Source organism: Periplaneta americana, chromosome 16, assembly GCF_040183065.1.
Source record: "Periplaneta americana isolate PAMFEO1 chromosome 16, P.americana_PAMFEO1_priV1, whole genome shotgun sequence".
Lineage (NCBI taxonomy): Eukaryota > Metazoa > Arthropoda > Insecta > Blattodea > Blattidae > Periplaneta > Periplaneta americana.
The window spans coordinates 173763102-173790683 of record NC_091132.1 but is presented as its reverse complement, the minus strand read 5'-3'; the positions used below and the strand labels follow the sequence as shown (position 1 = coordinate 173790683).

Here is a 27582-nt window from a genome sequence, read left to right as displayed (position 1 = left end):
CTTCAACACAATACCAATTTCCAAAAATTGAATTCTATCAATAAAGGTCACTTTCCATAATGTCCTAACTGCCAGAGTCTCTTTCCAGTACCTTGAAGATATTTCCATTTATAAAAAAATCACGTTTCCTGAAAAAGTAGCTTTTTGACTTAGCACCAATTGGAAAGTCACTCTTCAGTTCTGAGTAACAATCTTAGGCTAGTCTGGTCACCAGAATTTACCTCCAGCGGCAAAGTATTGAGAATAATTAAATATAATGTGAATAGAAAAATAATTCAGAACTACACGAAAACTTTAGAATAGAATTAAGAAGTATTACAGTTGATCTTCTTCACTGTGTCAATGGAAATTTATAAAGAAAATTGTTTCACACACGACTGAGGGCAATTCCGGCATCTTATGGATGATGACCAGGATATAAGGTAAGTGTGAATTTTTTTTGCCGAGGTTACAGGTCTTATTTAGCCAGGGGGAGCACTTATTTTTTTAGACACTGCATCAACTTAGAGAATAGGCGTAGGGAAAAATTGAAACTATAATTATCATGGCAATGGCAGTTAGAGAATCTTATAAAACTAATTTTATGAATTTAAAAATTATGACCTCGCCAATAATCGAAAACTTCCCCGGAGAAAGGATGTAACACCAGATTCTTAAAATAAGTGATGTAGGTGGAAAAATATTTGTCATTTTATAACAATAAATTAAAGCGTTCAACGACTAAAAAAACTTTTATTCTTGTTTAGTCAAATGGCTGTGATAGTAAATATACACGTCATGAAATATGACTCTGAAATTCTTTGCATTTCCCCTGAAACATTAATTAAAATGTTTGTAGTTACATCCTTATTCTGGGGAGGTCTTCAAATATGTGTACTCCAAATTTGTCAATGAAAAGAAGTACTGTACACTAGTAGGTTGGAGGATAAATATCACTAAGAAAGAAGCAACAAGGTGCACGTAGATGTTATATAGGTTAGCTTTAATAAAACCAATATCAAAATTTAAGTTTTAAGTTATTTTTCATATAATAAGTCTTTAAAAAGTTGTTCATAGAAAAGGACTTTACTAAAAAGATATCTGCAAATCTAAGAAATTTTAGTCTTTAGCACACAAATATCTAAACTTGTACTTATTAGGGTCCGTTCACACGGTATGGAAATTTCTCGAAACAGCAATTCATTCGAATCGATTTTTATTTTCTTTTTTGCAGATAGAAGTGTACACACAGTTAGATTTTTTCTCCCATGCATAATGAAATTTAAGTTACATAAGGGAAAATAATTTGAATTTCCCAGTCTCCGATCGGGTCAAAAACTTCATATATATAACTGATATTTAACCCTTGCAGTGAATTTTGGTGAAGTCCTGATGGCCTAATTAGTCAAATCCACTCTCCTCACCTCCACGCTGGAGCTGGCAGGGATTTTTTAAGATGTGAAAGAGAGTGGTGTGCAGAAAGCAACGGGAAGCTAACGAATTTGCTTTTCCCAAGAAAAATTGGAAACTTGGCATGATGAGTCTGTTATTGGTAGAAGATCCTAGACGTAAAAGAAGCGAAACTGTATTGGAAAGAGTGGGTAAAGAAAGATTGATGCTGAAACTGATCAGATAGAGGAAAAGGAACTGGCTGAGTCACTGATTAAGAAACTGCCTTCTGAAGGATGCACTAGAAAGAATAGTGAACGGGAGAAGAGGTCGGGATATAAGATATCAGATGATAGACGACATTAAGATACACGGATCACATGGGACGACTAAGCGTCGAATTCATAGTCGTCACTTATAAAAGGAGGAAACACTTAAGTAATCAACGATTCCTTAGCTCTTATTTTAGATCGTATTGCAGAGACGCTACTTTTTCATATATATTTAATATATATATGAACGATTTACTTAAAATTGACATTTAGAAATATTCTGGTACTCTGTATTCTTATGCTGATGATACTGTGATTATATTTAGCGGTTCGAGTTGAAATGAAACTTATCAAAATTCTAACAGTGGTATTAACATTATTAAAGAATGGCTGGATGCTCATTTACTTTCTTTGAACGTTTCTAAAACAAAATTAATACCATTTTCATTAACATCACTAAAAATAAATAATAATAGAAGCATAACAATACATGATTGTTACCTACCTACTTGCTCATGTAACGCTTTGAGTACATCCTCACAATTTAAATATTTAGGCATTATTATTGACCAACATTTAAAATGGGACAAGCATATCTCCTTCCTGTGTAACAGATTGCGTAAAACAATCCACAAATTTCCATTCTACGCTCTTATTTACCTGTTTATGTTCTGCGTACTGTGTACTTAGCTCAGTTTCAATCAATAATTCAGTATGGTATATTAGATTGGGGAGGAAAGGCAAAATCGAATGTCCATCTTTTAAACTTACTCCAAAAAAGAATGATCAAAATTTGTCTATATAAACCTCCTGATTACCCAAAAAAATTAATTTTTCAGGAATTTGGTGTATCAAATCTAGAACAAATTTATAAACAAACATTGCTGATTTACTTCCATAAAAACCACAATAAATTTAAATTTCATCCTCACGAATACCATACGAGACAAAACTACAGTTTCTTTCTAAATACTCCCAAATCCCACACAACTGCTGGATTAAAACACAGCAGAAATTTTGGACCCAAAATATATAATGAATTAATTAGAGCTTACCCTGAGCTAAGTACACTTAACACACATGGATTTAAGGAACAAATCAGATTAATTCTTTAATTGTTTAAGCTAATTGAGTTAAAAATTGATATGCTAATATTTATGTACTTTGTATTTTCTATTTCTATATAGACCCTATTATTACATGCTGTATTGTTTTACTATTTATTAATGTTATTGTGCTCAATGAACTCTCTTAATTTTGTGATATATATTGTATAACTGATCTGAACTGCGTCCGACCACGAGCTTCTGCTATTTTGGGCTGCAATGCCGAATGTAGCTCAAGTGTAAAGTATTAAATAAATAAATAAAATTTCCTTGATATCGAAAGAAATACGGTAACATGGCTAGACGTGAGCGTTTTCGTACATTGAATTGTTAAATCGGCATACACAGATATAGAAGTAAATGTTATAGAACTAAAAATTATCCAAAATGTCGAGAAAACATTTTATAGAAGAAGAAAGAAGTGACCTAAGACAACTAGTTATTAAATATAGAGATGTCGTCGAAAGTACAGTATCTGATATTTGTCCTCTGCAAAGAAAGAAAGTGAAATGGGACAAAATTGCGTTTGAGCTTAATGGAAACTCCGGAAATATTCCTGTAAATAAATCATTTTAATTTACTTTTTAGTTATTTCTATAGTAAACAAAGTGGTAGTTGTATAATTACGAAAATTTTATCAGCTTATTCCTTGGGTAGAATAGAAAGGAATGTGCAAATAACACATAGTTGGAACGTGAATAATTTTCGAAAAAAATTCCACTTAAACGTACCTGAGATTATGGTGTAGCATAAAATCTCAAAGCAACCACTATTTTCAGCAGTGTTGAAATCGGTAAGCCTCATGGTTGTATTGTGAATTTCAATGAGAGACACCAGAATATCCATAATGGTGTTCTTGTAGAAATGGTACCGCCTCTTAAATTGTTGGTCATTGTAATCTCTAAAGGGTTCTACTTACTTACTGGCTTTTAAGGAACCCGGAGGTTCACTGCCGCCCTCACATAAGCCCGACATTGGTCCCTATTCTGAGATAGATTAATCCAGTCTCTATCATCATATCCTACCTCCTCAAATCCATTTTAATATTATCTTCCCATCTATGTCTCGGCCTCCCCTAAGGTCTTTCTCCCTCCGTCCTCCAAACTGACATTATATGCATTTCTGGATTCACCCATGCGTGCTACATGCCCTGCCCATCTCAAACGTCTGGATTTAATGTTCCTAATTATGTCAGGTGAAGAATACAATGCGTGCAGTTCTGCGTTGTGTAACTTTCTCCTTTCTCCTGTAACTTCATCCCTCTTAGAACCAAATATTTTCCTAAGCACCTTATTCTCAAACACCCTTAACCTATGTTCCTCTCTCAAACTGAGAGTCCAAGGTTCACAAACATTAAGAACAACCGGTAATACAACTGTTCCCGAGTATCATTTATATTTGTTACTGTTGCTCCAAGATATTTGAACTTCTCCACCTCTTCAAGACGATAAATTACCAATTTTTATATTTCCATTTCGTAAAATATTTTCGTCACGAGACATAATCATATACTTTGTCTTTTCGGGATTTATTTCCAAACCTATCTCTTTACTTGCGTCCAGTAAAATTCCTTATCTCTGATATATCTTTTGTTTTGCCGAAACACATTTTCATATTCATTTTCTTTATAGAACTAAAAGAAATCATCAAAATCATAATCCATATACTGAACGAGATGATTCCTATGAATATGACGAAACACATAAGCCGACAATCTACCTGATTTGAATAAGTGTTCACTTCAGTGGGATTTATGAATTGGAAATTATTATAAGCAACTGTTTAAGGGTTTCCTTACGATGAGTGTTGACTATGAATTGAGCCCTGAGAGGAAGGCAGAAAATATGGACTGGAGAATGCTGTGTTTGCAGTGAAAGACCCACCCTTGGGCAGAACACTATGAATGAATGAATACGGGAAAAAATGTAACCGTATGTACACTTCTGTCCGCACGAAATGGATTCGAACAACCGTTACGAGAAATTCCATTCCGTGTGAACGGACCCTAACACTATCACAATGTAAATCGTGCTTGAAGATATTTATCTTGTATTATGTAAAATTTAACGAAGTCATTTGCATTTTTGTAAAGTTTAACATGTGATTGAATATAAAAATGTTGCAAATGTTTATTAATATAAAATTGTAATGTGTAAACCCTTCATTTGATAACGCAGTCCACTTCAATAATTGCCAATATCTAAATTACAGTCACATACTAACCTAATGAGCACACAGAGAATAATATGACAGACACTTTTCACTGTAAGTCAAAAGTAAACATTATGCGGACATTTCGCACTTTCATCAAACTAAAGTCGCAAATATGTTGTTCAAAATTAAACTTCACCTTCATAGAAACAAATATGCTTATGCAAGGTATGAACGTATGTTTTCAGTGTGAACATAAACGTTGTATTGGTATGGCACTGTACTATGAATTCGAAACACTGCGTATAGCTGCAAATATAAACATTGAAATTAGATAAAGCTGGATGAAGTTATATTAATACGATTTCTGATCACTGATTTTGCATGCATGGTTTTAGTCTGTGGAATTCTCTAACACACTTCAATTTTAGATTTGAATTTAATCTTTGCTGTGCTGCCTTGCATGATTTTTCAGGCTTCTCGATAGAGAAAAACTCTCAGAACAAACATCACATTTGTATGGTTTCTCGCCAGTGTGCTGCCGTAAGTGCGTCTTCACACTGCTAGATTGAGTGAAACATTTTCCACAGACATCGCATTTGAATGACTTCTCCCCTGTGTGTGTGCGTAAATGAACTTTTAGCACTCCCGATTGGCAAAAACGTTTCCCACACACGTGACACGTGAATGGCTTCTCGCCTGTATGCAGACGTTTGTGAAAAATTAGAGTTTCATTTAATGAGAAACATTTTCCACACACATCACAATTGAATGGCTTGCCTATGTGGTGGCGTTGATGTGCATAAAGCGATCTGTTTGCAGTGAAACATCTTCCACACTCGTTACACTTATACGGCTTTTCCCCTGTGTGAAGACGTTTATGAACAGCAAGACTTCCCAATGTCGAAACACTTTTACCGCAGATATCACAAACGTAAAGTGGCTCACCTGTGTGATAACTTACATGGCTTCTTAGAGTCTGTGAATGGTTAAAGCCCTCACCACAAATATTGCATTTGAATGGCTTTTCGCCAGTGTGGATACGAAAATGGACTTTGAGATCGTTGGAAGTTGTGAAACAGTTCTTACATACGTCACAATTAAACGGTTTTTCACCCGTGTGGGTACGTAAATGAACTTTTAAACCACCCGATGAACTAAAACACTTTCCACAGACATCGCATTTGCACGGTTTTTCGCCTGTATGAGTCAGTAAATGCCTTTTGAGTGTAAAGGAACGCGCTAGAATCTTGTCGCAAATATTACACTTGAAGGATTTGCCTCCGACGTTCCTCGAAATTGAATTGTCAATCTTGTCACTGCGAGAGTGAGATCCGGTACTGCTTGATTTTGAAATCGTTTTATGGTAATTACTGGAGTCAATTGACTTTTCGCAGGCAGGTGTCTCTGAGTGCACGTAATTTTTAAGACTTTCTCTTACAGTCACGTCATCTTCCTCTGGTGTATTGTTCCACTGTGATAATATGCTGCTGTCACTAATTCCTGCAATGCTGAGGTGAAAATGTAATATGGTTGTTAATAATAACTTCTCTCATTGCCTTTAGTTACAAATCATTATCAGTAACATGCAAAATTCAGTTACTCTAATCTGATCTCTGTAAATTAATACAATATTTCACAGTCTTACACCGAACATAGGTACCCATTCAGGAATACGCGGTGAAACAAAAAAAAATAGCATAACTTCACTTTGTTGATATTTTCATCCGATAAGTTATAAGTAATCACAAATTTATGAATGAATTTTTCAGTCTATAACTTATATTACATAAAACTGGACTATAACTCTAGTCAAATATTTAAAATTATGGATGTGTGGAGGATGAACGTTTTCGCTGTTAGGGCAACATGGAGTCCTATTTCATAAATTGTTTATGAACACATGGTTCTAAACAAAGGGTTAAAAATTTAATTATATAAATTATAGTTAGTTTAAAGCTAAATGATCAAATTACATGACATACGTTTGAATAACAATGGGTAGATTATTTTAACACTCACGTAATGGATAATCAGTTCAATGAAACGTGAGGTACTAAATTATAATTTCAACATTGCTGCTCCATTAGTTGATCAATTACTTCAATTTAATGATGTTCTAGCTGTTAATTTCATTCCAGGCCAATTCGTCTACAGCACAAAGTCGAATATGCTACAGAAAGTCCATTAAAAATGTCCACAACCAAAATGTCCATTCAAATAAGGCCACTATTCAAAATGTCCGATTTTGAAAAATGTTCACAAATCAAAATGTATAATATATAGAAATTTTCTCTAGTGAAAATGTATAGAAATGTCCACAATTCAAAATGTCCAATATATAGAAATGTCCACAAATCAAAATGTCCAATATACAGAAGTGTCCACAATTCAAAATGTCCAATATATAGAAATGTCCACAATTCAAAATGTGCAATATATAGAAATGTCCACAATTCAAAATGTCCAATATATAGAAATGCCCACAAATCAAAATGTCCAATAAATAGAAGTATCCACACATCAAAATGTCCAATATAAAGAAATATCCACAAGTCAAAATGTCCAATCTATGGAAGTGTCCACAAATCAAAATGTCCAATATAAAGAAATATCCACAAGTCAAAATATCCACTCTATAGAAATGTCCACAAATCAAAATGTCCAATTTATAAAAATGTCCACAATTCAAAATGTTCAATATTTGGAAATGTCCACAAATCAAAATGTCCAATTTATAAAAATGCCCACAATTCAAGATGTTCAATATTTAGAAATGTTCACAAATCAAAATGTCCAACATATAAAAATGTTCACAATTCAAAATGTTCAATATTAGAAATGTCCACAAATCAAAATGTCCAATTTATAAAAATGTCCACAATTCAAAATGTTCAATATTAGAAATGTCCACAAATCAAAATGTACAATTTAAAAAAAATGTCCACAATTCAAAATGTTCAATATTAGAAATGTCCACAAATCAAAATGTCCAATTTATAAAAATGTCCACAATTCAAAATTTTCAATATTAGAAATGTCCACAAATCAAAATGTGCAATTTATAAAAATGTCCACAATTCAAAATGTTCAATATTAGAAATGTCCACAAATCAAAATGTCCAATTTAAAAAAATGTCCACAATTCAAAATGTTCAATATTAGAAATGTCCACAAATCAAAATGTCCAATTTATAAAAATGTCCACAATTCAAAATGTTCAATATTAGAAATGTCCACAAATCAAAATGTCCAATTTAAAAAAATGTCCACAATTCAAAATGTTCAATATTAGAAATGTCCACAAATCAAAATGTCCAATTTATAAAAATGTCCACAAATCAAAATGTCCAATTTATAAAAATGTCCACAATTCAAAATGTCCAATTTATAAAAATGTCCACAATTCAAAATGTTCAATATTAGAAATGTCCACAAATCAAAATGTCCAATGTATAAAAATGTCCACAATTCAAAATGTTCAATATTAGAAATGTCCACAAATCAAAATGTCCAATTTATAAAAATGTTCACAATTAAAAATGTTCAATATTAGAAATGTCCACAAATCAAAATGTCCAATTTAAAAAAATGTCCACAATTCAAAATGTTCAATATTAGAAATGTCCACAAATCAAAATATCCAATATACCGTATGATTGTAAAGAGATGATTATTGAACATTCTTTTTCGGAGAGCCCAATTTCGCCAAATACCATCTCGCTATTACCAATTCGATCGACGCTAAATAACCCAGTACTTGATACAGCATCGTTAAATAATCATGGAAAAAAGTGAGAAGGTGTTCATACGACCAATAATGTAGTGGAATATTTCCACTCTAACTTTCATAAAGTGTTTTATCACGTCAGTAGGCCTATTTGGAGATATTATATAGAAAACATAAAACAATAAAGGAATTAGACACAGAGTCCCACAACTTAATTCAAATTCGCTATAGCCACATAAACGTAAGACATCCCCAAAACAAGAAGTATATTACAAATCAACGCGAATTGAAGGGAGTGTATACCGATACAATCAATATAATGACAATAATCACGGGAAGCAATACTTGCGGGCATTTTCATTATATCATTTGAATCTGCATGATGACTCCAATTCAGGAGAATTTTAGAAAATACAATTAGTTACCGATACAGAATATTGTAACTTTAACTTACATTTCATTGTTAAATGATTTATTCACATTCGATATATATATATATATATATATATATATATATATATATATATAGTTCTGAACATTTATGATACCATACATGTAATAACTTCGGACATTTTTTATAATGGCCATTTAATGACTGGCATTTTGTATAGTGGACATTTAATGACAATGGATATTTAAGGTATGTCCATCCAATAACTGTGGACATATTCTATACTGGACATTTGATGACTGGGGACATTTTTGATACTGGACATTTAAGATAATTGCCATTTTAAGCACTGTGGACGTATTCTATACTGGACATTTGACGACTGGCGACATTTTTCGTACTGGAAATTAACGATGAACATTTCGTAGTGGGATAATTTACTGATAATCTTTAATTTCACTTCACTACTGACAACACGTCTTCGAACACACGAATGTTACAGATACCACGATAGTAATTTTGTAACTGTTAGACTGGTACAATTTGAGATGCTAATTAAGCTATGCTATATACTCTAAATTAAGCTCCCTAATTTTATTCAGATTCCATACTGTGTATATTATTATTTATAATATTGCATAATACAAAGCAGAAATATAATTTATTATTACTTATACATTCATATAGAAGAATCAGTATGAGTTGTATGAGAAGAATCAATAACTTTCTTAAGTCATGAATGTTTAATAATGGAGGAAAAAATGGGAGTATAAGGGTACAGTGCATCAGTTATTCATAGATTTAAAAAAGGCATATGATTCGGTTAAGAGAGAAGTTTTACATGATATTCTTATTGAATTTGGTATTCCCAAGAAACTAGTTCGATTAATTAAAATGTGTCTCAGTGAAATGTACAGCAGAGTTCGTATGGGTCAGTTTGTGTCAGATGCGTTTCCAATTCACTGTGGGCTAAAGCAAGGAGATGCACTATCACCTTTACTTTTTAACTTTGCTCTAGAGTATGCCATTAGGAAAGTTCAGGATAACAGAGAGGGTTTGGAATTGAACGGGTTACATCAGCTGCTTGTCTATGCGGATGACGTGAATATGTTAGGAGAAAATCCACAAACGATTAGGGAAAACACGGGAATTTTACTGGAAGCAAGTAAAGAGATAGGTTCGGAAGTAAATCCCGAAAAGACAAAGTATATGATTATGTCTCGTGACGAGAATATTGTACGAAATGGAAATATAAAAATTGGAATATTATCTTTTGAAGACGTGGAGAAGTTCAAATATCTGGGAGCAACAGTAACAAATATAAATTATACTCGGGAAGAAATTAAACACAGAATAAATATGGGAAATGCCTGTTATTATTCGGTTGAGAAACTTTTATCATCCAGTCTGCTGTCGAAAAATCTGAAAGTTAGAATTTATAAAACAGTTATATTACCGGTTGTTCTGTATGGTTGTGAAACTTGGACTCTCACTTTGAGAGAGGGACATAGGTTAAGGGTGTTTGACAATAAGGTGCTTAGGAAAATATTTGGGGCTAAGAGGGATGAAGTTACAGGAGAATGGAGAAAGTTACACAACACAGAACTGCACGCTTTGTATTCTTCACCTGACATAATTAGGAACATTAAATCCAGATGTTTGAGATGGGCAGGGCATGTAGCACGTATGGGCGAATCCAGAAATGCGTGTAGAGTGTTAGTTGGGAGGCCGGAGGGAAAAAGATCTTTAGGGAGGCCGAGACTTTGAAGGAAAGATAATATTAAAATGGATTTGAGGGAGGTGGGATATGATGATAGAGAATGGATTAATCTTGCTCATATAAGGACCAATGGCGGGCTTATGTGAGGGCGGCAATGAACCTACGGGTTCCTTAAACGCGAGTAAGTAAGTAAGTAAGTCATGAATGTTTAGGTAGTAATGTTAGTGCTTCAGATTCAATGTTGGCAACACGAATTTCCAGCTATCATTAATTCTTCGTACATCATCATGTGCACCTTCGAGTATACACAGAAAAGATTAAAAAATTCAAATCAACATAGCAACTGTAGTTTCATTCGCAAAACTGCATGACATGTTGTATTTGGCAATGCATCTCAGAAACGACTACAGTTCTATTTATTCTCAGATGTTAAGTTTCTTTGCCATACATCATGAAGTAATATCTCCGACAATTCTAATATTGGGCCTATTCCACAAAGGTATGGTGTTGTACATTACAAATTACTGATGAAAGATGTTGTAAAGTATGGAGTTGTGTCTTTTTATTCCACGAAAGTATTACAGTATGTTGTACATTATCAATGAATCGCTACAAGTGACGTCATGTCAAACATTAAACAGCTGTTTATCTTTGTATTTCATTCGTCGAATTAGGTTATGTTCGTGTCTTTAATGTTTTAAAGCAGGTTTCACAACAGAGATTCACAGTGTTGTAATATTTTATGAATTTCGTAACCCTGCAAAACATTAAACAGCTGTTTATCTTTGTATTTCAATCGTCGAATTAGGTTATGTTCGTGTCTTTAATGTTTTAAAGCAGGTTTCACAACAGAGATTCACAGTGTTGTAATATTTTATGAATTTCGTAACCCTGCAAAACATTAAACAGCTGTTTATCTTTGTATTTCATTCGTCGAATTAGGTTATGTTCGTGTCTTTAATGTTTTAAAGCAGGTTTCACAACAGAGATTCACAGTGTTGTAATATTTTATGAATTTCGTAACCCTGCAAAACATTAAACAGCTGTTTATCTTTGTATTTCATTCGTCGAATTAGGTTATGTTCGTGTCTTTAATCGTAATGTTTTAAAGCAGGTTTCACAACAGAGATTCACAGTGTTGTAATATTCTATGAATTTCGTAACCCTGCATTGTAATTTATTTTAGTTTACTTCTTAGAAAATGAAATATGTACTTCCTTATTATCATCATCAAGTTCTTCCGCGATCCGTTGTAGTTTCCCATAATAACCAACAGATGCCACTAATAACGATGTTCACCCGCAAAACTTAATTGTTACGAAATTGCGAACACAGCAAAATTAGTGATGTGGTGTCAAAGAAGATGAAATTGTTCCTTTTGAAGGAAATAGAAAAAAACAAAAGATATTCTACACCACATATTTATCAAAGTATATCTTAATACTAGGAAATAAATATATTTAAATCGCATTAGTCTTCTTTCCCTAGTAGAGAATATTTGACAATTCACTAGTAATTTAGTAGAAAAGAATCATGAAAGATATCTTTGGTAATTTGTAAGCATGGAATGGTAAAGTACTACTGTAGAAAAGTCCTTTGTGAACAGAAATTCTAATATCTTTACTACTTACTAGAAATTTACTTGTAATTACAACACCATACCATGTGAAATAGGTCCAGTGGGAGTCAGGTGATTAGCATACTCTGACTATAACATGAAACTGGAAAAATGTAGTTGATAAAAAAGTGTATTAAAATAAATATAGTCTGAAACTACACAAAATAGTCCCTTGATATTGAGTAATATCTCTATCACAGATGGCTTTATGGTTTGAATCTAATGGTTTCTTGCTTAATTAAGAAAAAACTATCAACATAACTTTCAGCCTAAATTATCTAATAAATAAGGACAACAGACTCAACTACACAAATTTTCTAGGACTTTTTATAGACTCCAGTTTAACATGGGATAACCACATAGAATACATATGCACAAAGCTATCAAGAGTTTTATATTTGTTAAAGAAATTAACGACTTGCGTTTCTCAAAATTATTTAAGATGTGCCTACTTTTCTTCCTTTCAGTCGATAATCCGATATTCCCTAATTTTCTGGGGAAATGGAACGAAAATCGGAAACGTCTTGATTTTACAAAAGAAAGCGATTAGAATTTTATGTAAATCAAACTATCTGGAACATTGTCGGCCACTTTTCAGACAATCACGGATTTTAACAATCATAAATTTGTATATATATGATCTAGTACTTTACACTCGACAAAATATAGACAATTACTCATTACTGGCCAATATACATGATCATGAAATTAGAAATAGTGAAGAAATTAATATTCCATATTGCAGATTACAAAGAGCAACACAAACTTTTTAATTATGGGGATGAAAGTATGTAATAAGCTCCCCAGTGAATATTATAAATTACCAATCAATAGCTTCAAGACTAAATTTTACAATTGGTTATTACATAATCCTTCTTATCCATGACCATAACAAAAAACATGCCTTTACTGAATACTTTTGCGTTTGTAAAGTAGGCTTTTATTCAACATTACTTTTTTCCACTAGTGAGATAAAGACTTTACCTCACAGTTTGAACTTTATCTCACAGTTCATTAGTATTTTCCTAGTACCGGGGCACACATGTATACTTTTCCACTCAACTATTACTCAAGAAGTTAATATATTAGTTACTAGATGTCACTACCTCTACTTCTTTATTACTGTTTCTTAAATATACATACTCACACTCCTCTTTTGTCTATCTACTACGTCGTAATTTCTGCATTGCATCCATATCAAATACGTATTTCTTTTTTTTTTTAATCTTGTAATAATTTACCTTTTGGGATGCGAGGAGACTTGAACCTGCGAAGTTGGGTTTATAGGATTTTAAAATCTTAAAACAACACGTGTTAGTCAACTGACTAAAGAGACACGATGATAAATTGTGTTTTAATATTCCTCTTAAGTTTACAGAAGTAAAATGTACAATTATTTTAATCACATTAGTCCCGTAAACATTTCTAAATAATCCCTGAAACTTCAAAAAGACGAAAATACACGTTTAAAGTGAAAAAAATATATTAAAATTATATAATTAATTATAATTTGTTACTTATCCAACGCCTTAGATACCATTCTTCACTAATCATAGCCACCTACATCATAGCCTACCTAGTACACGTATAGATTCTAAAATCCATGCCATGATAAATGTGATTATATGGGGACTTATTTTCAACATATTTTCTTTTATAAAACATAATTTTTCGTTATGGTCATGGATAAAATTACGTATGGTACTTGTGAGCGTGATCTTTATTGCGCTCGTGTAATTTAAGGACTCGGCTGATGCCTCGTGCTTAAATCTTTCCACTCACGCAATAAAGATGCACTTACGTCACAAGTACCATGAATAACTATTATTCTGTTGCTGAGTTTTTCAACACAAATTTATATGAAATTGTATTTTAATAAATAGTTTAATAGCAATTTAGTTAGTTTTCTTTAATTTAAAAGTTTCAAATTATTTCATGTTATCATTGTATTATTTAAATTTTACTGTCTAGTGTTTTTAAAATGTATTTATATGTTTTTGAATGTATTCTGACGAAGCCTAATACTGTATGTCTAACGGCCAAATAAATTGAATTGAATAGTTAACAAGTCTGACAGTGAAAAGAATGGACCCAGGTTCTGATCCCTGTTGGGACAAATTACATGGCTGTGGTTTTTCCTGGATTTTCCTCAACCTATTACGAACAAATGCTGCGTAACTTTCGGAGCTGGACTCATTTTGCTGGCGTTATCACCTTCATTCCAATCAGATGTTATATTACCATAGCAAGTGATACAGCATCGTAAAATAAACCAATTTAAAAAACTACACAAAATAATGTAAAAATAATTCTAAGTTCAGTTTCTCTCCTGCTTTATAAATACATTTTCTCAAAGTTTGGCAAAATCGTATAAATATTTAACTATGATGAAATTATATGCATGAAATTAACTTGGTATTTTTTGGAGTAGAGGAAATGGAAAAGGAACATTGTGGTGAAAAATACGAGAAGATAATAGAAGTGTGCTGGGAGTGTTTTGGAATGGATTTGAGAGACGGATAAATTGTGGATGTATTTAGAAAAGGGAGAAGAAATCGAAATCGCAATCCAGATCAAGTTAGGCCTATACTAGTGAAATTCAAGAGCATGACAACGAAGGATAAGATCGTGAGAAACAGAAGGTTGCTAGGGGACACTTCCACCAGAATGGACAATGATTGGAGTTACGAAGTAAGGAGCAGAAGACGAGTTTTGGTCCCTTTCCTGAAAGAAGCTAGGAAAAGTGGTCAATTTGCAAGACTGTGTGGTGACAAATTAAAGATTAACAATTTGATCTTTAGTGTTGAAGAATGTCTCGAAAGCATCAAGGAGCCGGTAGTAGGTTCGGAAGAAATGGAGAGGAATAGGAGAGTCCTGAAGGAGAAAATTAGGGGATTAGTGTCGAGGAGCATTGGAAATGATATCAGCTCGGACAACATTCATGAAAATAGCAAGGCAAGCACGACACGGAGTTCATCAGACAGACATGGAATGCGGAAAGAAGCAACTTCGTGCGATCGAGTAAAGCCTATGACGTCATCTGAGGAGGAAATATCAACATGTAGCAGAAATCTACAAACGCGTCAAAATTCCTGCAATCAGCATTTCGAGGCGATTACAAGGCGAGTACGTGAGTTGCGGAGTCAGGGGAAAACAACGACAAAGCAAGTGAAGCAAAATGGAACGGATTTGGGTAGCAGTGATGAAGGAATAAGGGCGAATAGTAAAAAGAAACATTACGATTTAAGAAGTTGGTGTAGTGGGGGAAAATACAAGAAAATAGTAGGGGGGACAAGGATATCAATAGGAAGTGAAGTGAGGGGAGGATATAAGTGTGGGGTCAGCAATGGAGAAGTGGGGAAATATAGATGGATAGGCCGGTGAAGGAGAGGTGACAAGATACATTTAAAGAGGACATAATTGGAAGAGACGGAAGTAAGTTATGACTTGCATAAATTTGCTATGTAATAAGGTGGATGGCACTGTATACGAATATGTAAAGTGCCATCTCACCGGAAGGAAGTTCTTAATGACAAATATATATCATATCATATTATATGTATGAAATTGTGCAACCCACTACTTTCAACACCTTACATCCCTTTCGCATAACACACTCACCTCTCAGTAGAGACTTCAGTTTCCTTTGTCGTTACTTCCAGCTTCATTTCTTCCTTGAGTGTGTCTACGTTATACCACTCTTCCTGCAAATGTATACAATTCATGGAAAATTTGGCACTAATAACTGTAAAATCATTGAATTGATTTTCTATGCTGCAAACTAGAACATAAATATAATTTCCTTGTAGTGTAATTTCTAGATCACAATGCTGCTTTTCATGGTGTTATCTGATAATCATTCCGTTGCAACTATATCGATCTCATTCGTAATCACTAATCAACATTCGGGCCCAAGACGTTACACCCAGAGACATTTCGCCCAGAACCCAGCATGATTCAATTTAATTTCCATTCAACTACTAATTATGTAATACACTATAACACATGTAGTCATTTCGCCCAATTCTTAATTTAGTCCATAACACTTTTATGGCCAGTTTTACATTTCAGTCAATTTTTATGTTAGATTATAATGACCAATTTCACATTGTTTATCCATAAAATGTTTAACAAACTAAGTTTGACTGTCACCGTCAATCTCGTAGGCTTCATTCTCATCTTCATGATATAATTTCAGCTTTCAACTAACAGCTTTCAACTATGTTAAGACATCGTTATTGGTTTTGTACTGTTCATAGTTCTGAACAATAATCTCCACAGGGATTTGATTTCTTAGATATTTCTTCTAAGTTTTGTGGTACAACTGGTCTATTTCTATTTTCATACCTGCTTATGCGAATTCTCGGACCTCATCTCATCTCCCTACATCTCGCCAAAATATTCTAAACAATTGCACAAAATTGTAAAAATTGTAGAAAATTACTAGATTGTAAAACTATAAAAATTTGTAAAAATTGTAAATGTAATATTGCAAAATTTTGACTTGTTTCACATCTTAAAGCTTCATTGCTCATGTAAGATCTGTGGAATAAAATGAATGAATGAATGAATGAAGACATAGCCGCCTACAGTAGCAGTGGATGCACTAACAACATTGGCTGGAGGTTCATTTTGGTAAAGCATAGCATTCTCCCTTCAACATCACTAACTTTTACAGCTATGTTGCTATTTTCATCTATGATAGATATATGTTACTCTGCTCAAGATGAAGGTGAGGGGGATGTATAATTTTAATATAACATTTTCTTTTTCTAAGGATTTATTTCTCTGAATTGGTTCAAACATACAGGATACGATTATTGAGGCCTTGATGGGGATTATTTAAAAATATTTTTTTTTTGCATTTAAAAGAAGTTAGGATCTTACAAGCATTGAAAAATGTTGTAAAAATTTCCACTTTTTGAAAAAAAAAAAAATTAATTTTGGAAATCACCATCGTCATCTTCCTAACAGGTGATAGTCCTAGGACTGTTATGGTCTACAAAATTTTTCCCGCTATCTCTTCACAGGCGACCCAGTGATCTTTTCCCTGATGGTCTGTAGCTCAAGATCGCTCGAGGAATCCTGGCGGAGCTAGTTGTCTTGATATTGATGAATATACTGCAGTAAAGGTTCCATTCTCATTTCTTGTAGGATGTCTTCATTTCTGTTATGATCCCATTTAGTGTATCCTGCTGTTCGGTGCATAAACTTCATTTCACTGGCAGTAATTCTATTTTCATCGCTTTTTTTTAAGGTCCAAGCTTTGCTGCCGTAACAAAGAATACTTCTTGCTAAGGTCTTGTACAGACGAGTGCGGGTATGTTTCTGGACTAAAGAAGGTTTCATTACACTGCTGATAATGCCTGCAGATTTATTGAATTTAAAAATTTTTTGTGAGATATCTAGTTGAAGTAGAAAGGAAAGCTTGAAACCAAGATAATTGAATTCATAGGAAATGCTTGCTCCTTGGTAAAAAGCTTAATGGCATCTCTAAAAGGCTGCAAAATACCAACAAAACCAACTTTATTAGGACTTTACGAATATGATTAATCCAGTCCCTACTATCATATATCACCTCCCTCAAATTCATTTTAATTTTATCCTCCCATCTACGTCTCGGTCTCCCCAAAGATCTTTTCCCCTCCGGCCTCCCAACTAACACTCTAAATGCGTTCCTAGATTCACCCATACGTGCTACATGCCCTTTATTCAAAAGGGAGGTTATAAGGGGCTTGAATCAAATAAATCGAAATATCTCCCTTATTATTATTTATTGTGAAAAATGTTGCATAACGAAAGTTTCTTTAAAAATGATTTCTGATATGTTTGATTCCAAGCAAAATTTTGATGGGACCAAATTGCATCAAAAACGGATGTTCTCTGAACCAAATTATCATATTTTAATTATTTGCATATAATAACAATTAAGAAATATGTTAAAGGAATTATCATTGCACTAAATGAGTGGTCTCTGGGCCAAAATGACCGCATTTTAATTGTTTAAATACAATTTAAATTAAGTGACATATTAAACTATTTATCCTTCTATCAAACACGAATGTTCCCTGGATCAAACGTCCTATTTTAATTATGTAATTACTTTATATTTATTTCTAACAAGTACAGCGGAGCGCATGGGTACAGCTAGTAAATCATATATTACAAAATACCTGTACTAAAGCAATCAGAAAGGTACATTATACAACTCATGCTTTTTTCAAGATTGTAATCCTAACAGTCTCTGAAAAAAAGAAAATTATATGTATGCATTTCTAATACTGGTAAGATAAGATCTTTCCGGACTCCCTTAAAAAAATAATAATTGAGGTAAAAGTAACAGCTAACAAACTGCGCTGCATGGCCCAACAGATTAAAACAAGAAAGTAGAATATAAAAAAGAAGTGAAACATTAGATAATCTCCACTCACCTTCGTTTCACATTTCACCATAGGGGAATGAAATGACATGGGAGATTCCTCGAGTTTCATCTCTGAAGGGAGATCATAGCTGTGGTCCGCACACTCCTCCTTTATCCCAGTCACATGCAGATTCAATGAATTATCTTCTCTCTGAACAAAAAACGTCGTCAATGACAAGTTTGCTAAAAGTATGTAAAATTCAAGTGTGACGCTATTCTCTATATTTTGCAGCTTCAATACTATTTGCAGTACACGAGACAAATTATTAAAAGAAAAACAGCTGAATGTGCAATCCCTAATTAAAAGTAACTCAAATTTCCTATAAATGTACGAAAATTTAGATACTTCTGCACAACTACTTGATGTCTGTCCAATTTCGAAGACAGACTCTACTATTTAAAAAATTAATGATATTTACTTACTACTTACAAAAGGTCTTTAAGGTACCTGGACGTTCATTGCCGCCCTCACATAAGCCCGCCATTGGTCTCTAACCTGAGCAAGATTAATTCAGTCCCTACCATCACATATCATCTCTCTCAAATCCATTTTAATTTTATCCTCCCATTTACGTCTTGGTATCCCTAGAGATTTTTCTCCTCAAGTCTCTCAACTAACACTCTATATGCGTTCCTAGATTCACCCATACGTGCTACATTCCCTTCCTGTCTCAAATTTCTGGATTAAATTTTAATGTTCCTAATTATGTCAGGTGAAGACTACAATGTGTCTAGTCCTGCATTGTATAACTTTCTCCCTTCTCCTATACCTTCATCCCACTTACCCCCAAATATTTTCCTAAGCACCTTATTCTCAAACACCCTTAACCTCTGTTCCTCTCTCAAAGTGAGAGTCCAAGTTTCACAACCATACAGAACAACCGGTAATATAACTGTTATATAAATCCTAACTTTGAGATTTTTTAAGAGGAGACTAGATGACAAAAGGCTTCTCAACTGAATAACAGCAGATTTTTTCATATTTATTCTGCGTCTAATTTCCGCTCGAGTATCATTTATATTTGTTAGTGTTGCTCCGAGATATTTTTACTTTTGCACCTTTTGAAAGGATAAATTTCCAGTTTTTATATTTACATTTCGTACAATGTCCTGGTCAAGAGACATGATCACATACTTTGTCTTTTCGGGATTTACTTCCAAACCTATCTCTTTACTTGCTTCAAGTAAAATTCCCGTGTTTTCCCCAATCGTTTGTGAATTTTCTCCTAACATATTCACGTCATCCTCATAAACAACCGGCTGATGTAATCCGTTCAATTCCTTTCTGATATCCTGGACTTTACTAATGGCATATTGTAGACCAAAGTTAAAAGTAAAGGTGAAAGTGCATCTGGTTGCTTTAACCCGCAGTGAATTGGAAAAGCATCAGATAGAAACTGCCTATACAGATTCTGCTGTATGTTTCACCGAGACACATTTTAATTAATCGACCTAGTTTCTTGGGAGGATCGAATTCAATTTAAGGATATTATATACAACTTGTCTCTTAACCGAGTCGTATGTGTTTTTGAAATTTATGAATAATTGATGTATTGTGGCCTTATACTCCCATTTTTCTACAATATCTGTCGAATACAAAAAATCTGACCAGATCTATTACGCCTGAAACTATATTGATGATCCCCAATAATTGAATGACTGCCTAGAATATCCTTGTAAGTCAGTTTTTACAGTTTGTCAGGAAATTAAAAATATGTTTATTCCATATTAACATTGTTAAATATTACAAAATATGACTGTGTTACGTCTGTATTAATACTTCAGTAAGTATTCGCACCATTTATATATACAGTAGCTTGCAAATTAATCCGAACAACGTAATTACTTATGCAAAACACTCAAACGGGATAAAAAAAAAGGATCTAAGACATACCTCAGTAATCTATGTGGCCTCCCTTGTTCCTAATAACAGCTCTGAGACGATTTGGCATGGATTCCACTAATTTCCCACAAATATTCTTCATTTCTTCATCGCGAAACCATACACCAATGAGGGCAGAAATCATCTTCTCCTTTGTAGAACAACCCATTTTTTGCATTCTTCTTTTGCAAATTGACCACAAGTTCTCAATGGGGTTGATGTCGGGTGAGTTGCCTGGCCAGGGAAGTACCGGAATATTCTTCTTGTTGAAGAATTCTGTAGTTTTTTGAGACGTATGGCATGGTGCCAGGTCTTGTTGGAACACACCTCTGCCATCCGGAAATGATTTTTGCAGCTGGGGTACGATTCTGGTTTCCAATAAGTGAATATATTTGTCAGAATTCATCATTCCCTTGATAGGTATTAATGCTCCAGGCCCTTCATGTGTAAAACAACCCCAAAACATTACTTTAGGGGGATATTTGGGTGCTTGTTGGAGATGAGCTGCTGTTACTTTTTCGGATCCTTTCCTTACCTAACAAAACACGGTGGCCGTGGACCTCGAAATGAGACTCATCGGAAAAAAGTACATCCTTCCAGTCATTCACTGTCCAGTGTTGATGTAATTTTGCCCACATTAAGAGTTTTTTGCACATAACAGGGGTTAGCAGTTGCTTCTTAATAGGCTTACGAGCCCTTCATCCAGCTTCCAAAAGCCTACGCCGCACTGTTGTGACGTGAATATTCGCCCCAGTGGTCGCCATTAACTTGCGGGTTAAGTCGACAGCAGTTAGTCTAGGACTTAATTTACTTTTCCTGACAATTAAACGAACATCTGCAGGTGAAGTCTTCCTTTTCCGGCCACAGTTTCCTTTTTTCTAGGGTGTGATGGATGCAGTCTCCCTGTATCGTTTTATGATCGAATTAACAGTAGCCAAACTGATGTGACATTCTGCAGCAATTTGCCTCTGTGTCATAGAAGAGTGCTCTGCTAATGTTATAATTTTAGACCGTTTTCGTGGAGTTGTATCCATTTGTGAAGACGACAGAATGTACACAGGATTGCAGTATTAAGTCTTCAATACAACTGAAATGCTTATAAGTACAAAAGACAGGCAAAATGTCGCATAATATAAAAAAAATAATAACGACAGACCTTCAACAATGGAATTACACGTACTACAGATGTCAATTAAAGCGGTATGAGCAACTGTGAGGCCAACAATGACAGAAAATGTAAAAATATGTCGTGTTTGGATTAATTTGCACGCTACTGTATGTATTGTCTTCATCTTGCAATTAACACAACTTTTTCAACATTTGCAGTAGGAAAACGTTGTATGTCAATCCAGAAGAACAACGGTGTAAAGCAAAGAAACTTAAATATTGTCCATATTTCCTGGTAGATTCTTTATGGTTGTTACATTTCAGAACATTAAATAATAATAATAATAATAATAATAATAATAATAATAATAATAATAATAATAATAATAATAATAATAATAATAGGCAAATTTATATCATAAGAACTTGAAACAATTTACACAACTTAGATTATTTGTTTAGGCATGCAATATCATTATTACACAGACAAAAATCTTTTTTTCTTTATTCTGTTATTAGGCCATGGTAGAATTCAGAGTAACCATGACCTCATTACCTTTAACTATTTTCCTTTAGCACTCTATAGGCCTACATTGACTTACAACATTATTCTACTCACCGGTCCAGTTCGTTTCACAGCTGGTTTAATGTCCCTTTCTTCGAAGTATATTTTCCCCTGATCCTTTAGTGTCTTACGTACATTTTCCTTCCATTGCATGATATTAATCTTACGTTTTCTGTTTCTATTTAAGTTTTTTATGAGACCATGTGACACGCTACAAGTATGATTGCCTGCCATTTTATTTGCGCTACAAAGTTATTCAGCTCAGCAACACAATCAAAATACTACAGCAAGACGATGACAGCACATGATGCAAGATGTGCGATACAACATTTTTCAGCCGAAAACTCAGTTTGACAAAAACAGACTTACAACGTTATTCTAAGCAGCTATTCAATTTCATCTACATTTGAAGTTAATCTTCTCAAAAGAATATTGGACAAAATTTTGTATGACGTCAATAAAAGTGATATTCCTCGAAAGTTGCTACAGTTAAGAAATAATGATGGAATAAAAAATAAAAAACTGGCATGATTCATTACACGAACATTCCACATCTTAAGTTTCTTTTGAAATGTAACTATCTGAAGTAATAGCTTTGATGAAGTCTTAAAATGCTGTATAAAACATTTATTTATTTATTATTTTGCTAATAATTGTAACATAATAGTACATTATGCAACGAGCCTATAATGATAGTAATTAAGAATCGAGTATAGATATTTATGAAACGAGCGCAAGCGAGTTTCATAATTTTCATACGAGCTTCTTAATTACCATTATAGGCGAGTTTCATACGACTTTTTATGCTCGACCATATTTCTAACTTGAAATTACCGGTATTCAGATGTATACATTTTATTTGTATCTGACAAGATCGGAAGTCACCTTGTTTAGGTCGTGAATTGTGAGATGTGCGCAGACGCGAAAGTATTGATTTTTTCCGAGGAACAATAATGTCATTGACTTTGACGTAGTCCCGTTAAACTTGATAATATTATAATATTATAACCTTCATTATTGAATTCGACATTGAAAAACGAGATGACAAATTGAATTTATTTGAATATTATTTACAATTCACGCTAATTATTATAGTAACAGAACATAACCTTCTGCGACAGTATTGGATTTCCAGCCTCCGTGACTTTTCGCTAATTCTCTTTCGATTGCATATCCGAGAATAATCGATACTTGCGGTTTTATAATGGTAGAAAGTTGACCTGTCATTGGCTGAACAGTTGTAACCTGAGTCGTCATTGGCTGAATGACCTGACCTTTAATGAGTAGGTGTACTTTAATGACATGCATTAAAGGTCTGCTACCAGGTGTATAATTACTACATTTCGGCATGGTCGAGCATAAAATATAATATATACAGAAAAACTTTAGCTCGCCCCTGAAAGAGTAGAACTCGTGCTCACGGGCGGATTTCTGAATTGAAATTAATAATTATAGAATACAATTTGTCTTATGTCTACTATGTAATTATAGTATATAAATTTAAATTAACAAATTTTTCAATTTTTATAAAATCCATACATAACTTTTTAAATTTAATACTAGAACTATTAGAATTGACAAGATTAGGATATTTAAATATAAATTTGTTATATGTATATTCTTGGGCCTAAATTACTACTATGATTAAATACTGTAACAGTGTTGCATTTTGGTTCCAACAATCTTAAAGAATTCATACCTTTTGTTTCATAACTATGAGAAAACAATTAAAAAGTATTTCGATTTTTATGTATGAATTTTATTAATACAATGTAATAAATTTGTCTTTCGTTAAGTACATTAAAGTCTAAAAACAAATTTTCAGATGGAAAATCAATAGGTTTATGAAGACATATTTTAATTATTTTCTTCTGTAATAAATAAAGTAGATTAAAATTGGATTTAAATGAGCTACCCCATCCTATAATTCTATACATAATTACCGATTGAAATAAGTTAAATATATTGTGCGTAATAAACTTATTGACAAGTAATTCCTCAATAAAACAAAATAATATACTATTTTACGTAATTAATTACAAAGGTAATTAATGTGTTGGTTCCATTTCAAATGATTATCGAAAATTATGCCTAAATACTTAACTTCAGAGGACTCTTTTATAATCGGACATTTACACTGTATAAGACAACATTAAATCCAGACGTCTGAGATGGGCAGGGCATGTAGCACATACGGGCGAATCCAGAAATGCATAGTGTGTTAGTTGGGAGGCCGGAGGGGAAAAAGACCTTTGGGGAGGCCGAGACGTTGATGGGAAGATAATATTAAAATGAATTTGAAGGAAGTAGGATATGATGATAGAGAATGGATTAATTTTGCTCAGCGTAGGGACCAATGACGGGTTTATGTGAGGACGGCAATGAAACTCTGGGTTCCTTAAGAGCCAGTAAGTAAGTATAAAAACAAACATGACAATGAATTCTGGAGTGGTTTTGTTTAGTTTAGTTAAATCTGCTAAATATAAATTTGAAAGGTATCTTTGTTATTCACAGAAATGTTATAGATGTTGCATACAGAAAATGAATAATAGTGCACTTCACTTTACCTCTAATAGAGGTTTCTTGTCTTCCACATCTGCCTGTGTAGCCAATGGGTCGAGTTCTGGTTCCATCTTGATCACATCCATCACAACTGAAAGAGGAGATTAGAACATAGTTCTTCTGATATGTCGAAACATGTCCCAAGGTATTTACTTGCTACACAGAAAATATCTATGGAACATGCTTCTAGAGTTAAATGTCAGCTGTGAGCAGAATGGGATGAAGATAAATACAAACAAGGGGAAGACGTGGTCATAGAAAAGAAAAATAAACTTTCGGAAATGAGGAAGCGCTATTGTCATGTTTAGGCAACAGTGAAACGGGAGGACTGTAATAGCTTTATCACATGTTGACTTGATAAGACTATATATATATATATATATATATATATATATTAAAAAAATGTCGAAAGTTCCGCGCCTATCATCTGTTACGTATTAATGCGCGTAAGCCTTTAATGCCAAGAATGTACTTCTATGAGCCATTCCAACGCAATGAGAAATAGTGCAACTCTTTTTCTTCATAAATTGTCTTATTTATGGATAATCCGCAAGTTTTTTTGTTGATTTTTTATGAGACAATACTAGTCTTAATTTAAAAACAAGGTTTAGTGTAAAATAGTGATAACCAATTTCTACGCCATCGGCAGAATTTAGAAGAAAAGAAGAAAGACTGGAAATCAGTAGAGAGATTTAAATGCAAAACAACTCATCCCAATGTCTTCAGAAATATTGAAGACAAAACGCGGTAATATGAAAGTAGATACAAGGAAATATCATGCAACAAGCACAATGGAAAAACTTCATGGATCTGCGCTATTCCAATACTATGAAATGTGATATTAGACCTACATGATTCATTTGTAATTCATATTACTTCAATTGCTGTATTTTAGGCAATCGTAGGTTGATTAAACGTTTCTTCAATAAATGTATCATTTAAATGATAATATAAAGTATTTAACTATCAGTTGGAAATTCTAAATCACCTTCTGTACTATTCAAAATATACAAAGCTTATGTTTCCGACGGAGTTGACTCTGTAAATTTATCTGTTTCTAATTTACACAGGTCAGGAAACTTAGGGCCGAATTCATAGTCAACACTTATCGTAAGGAAACACTTAAGCAGTTGCTTATAATAATTTCCAATTCATAAATCTCACTGAAGTGAACACTTATTCAAATAAGGTAGCTTGTCAGCTTACTCAAGTGTTTCCTCATATGCATTGTAATCAGCTGATTCGGTATACAAGAGATGATGATTATGATTTAATTTAATTTATTGAGTTCTGTAATTGAAATGAAAATGAGTTTCGGCAAGCAAAAGATATATCAGAGATATGGAAAACCCTTTAGAGATGTATAATGATCAACAATTTAAGAGGAGATACCGTTTCGACAAGAACACTGTTGTGGATATTCTGGTGTCTCTCTTTTAAATTCACAATACAACCATGAGGCTTACCGATTCCGCCACTGCTGAAAGTACTGGTTGCTTTGAGATTTTATGATACAGCAGCATTTCAGGTAGATTTAAGCGGCATTTTTTTTTCGAAAAGTATTCACGTCCCAACAAAGTGTCATTTGCATTTTTGTTTGTATTGTACCCAAGGAATAAGCTGTTAAAATTTGCGTAATTTATCACTTCCACTTTGTTTAGCATAAAAATAACTGAAAAATAGATTAAAATGATTTACTTACAGGAATATTTCCGGAGTTTGCATTAAACTCGACTGCAATTTTATTCCATGTCAATTTCTTCTTTCGGAGAGAATATATATATATATATATATATATATATATATATATATATATATATATTTTTTACTTTCGACGATATCTCAATATTTCATAACTAGTTATCTTAGCTCACTTCTTTCTTTTCTGTAAAATGCTTTCTGGACGTCTTGTATAATTTTTAGCTATATAATATTTACTTCTGTATTTGTATATGACAATAATGCCGATTTAACAATTTGAAGGCGCTGGAAAACAATTGAATGTAGGAAAGCGCTCCCGTCTAGCCATGGTGCCATATTTCTTTCGATGTCAAGGGAATGCTCAGGGCATATGAAAGAGTAGCGTCTCTGCAATACGATCTGAAATAAGTGCTAAGGAAATGCTCATTACTTAAGCGTTTCCTCATTTTTTTTAAGTGACGACTATGAATTCGACCCTTAGTCGCCACGGCAATCTAGTGGTATATCACTGGACTTATAATCCTGTGAACCCGGGTTCGATTCCGGCGTACCCCCCGATTTGTGTTGGACAAGGCCCGTGGTCCAGGTAACACAGGGGCTTTCTCCCACAGGTCCGGCTCCCCTGCGGCAGCCCAAAAATCTTCATTATAATATATATCACCTTACCGCCGGTGTAACGTAGATCAGCCTCTTATAGCTTACATTGGACAACGACCGTCGGTAAATTGGACTACACAAACCGACTTCAAGTGGGTAAGCGACGAAGAGTTTAATACCCGCCATTAGAAAAAAAGAAATTAAGAATGGTAAATAATATACTTACATAACTGTTCCAATATCCTCTCGTAAATAATTACGAAACTTCCAATATTAATGTAGCACAACTAGCTCTCGCCGTGTATATTGTTATTTATATTTAGATACGCCTTTGATTACTCTAATAGGAGTTTTAATGAACTGATATTCAATTCGACTGGTACCGGTTGTG

The 27582-nt window shown here is 33.6% G+C and overlaps 1 protein-coding gene across 2 annotated transcripts; it reads right to left on the bottom strand.

The window, feature by feature from the left end:
* Positions 1-968: 968 nt before the first annotated feature.
* On the bottom strand, positions 969-27582 carry LOC138691970 (zinc finger protein 45-like). Of its 2 annotated transcripts, XM_069814666.1 has the most exons (5): positions 27418-27582; positions 24899-24984; positions 18788-18928; positions 15978-16060; positions 969-6408 (listed from the first exon to the last, which is right to left on the bottom strand). In XM_069814666.1, the coding sequence occupies exons 2-5, from the start codon at positions 24977-24979 to the stop codon at positions 5337-5339; spliced, it is 1377 nt and encodes a 458-aa protein (XP_069670767.1). In that variant the 5' UTR covers positions 24980-24984; positions 27418-27582; the 3' UTR covers positions 969-5336. The 2 variants fall into 2 exon arrangements, with proteins under 2 accessions (XP_069670767.1, XP_069670768.1); XM_069814667.1 differs by lacking the exons at positions 969-6408; positions 15978-16060 and adding an exon at positions 17275-17857.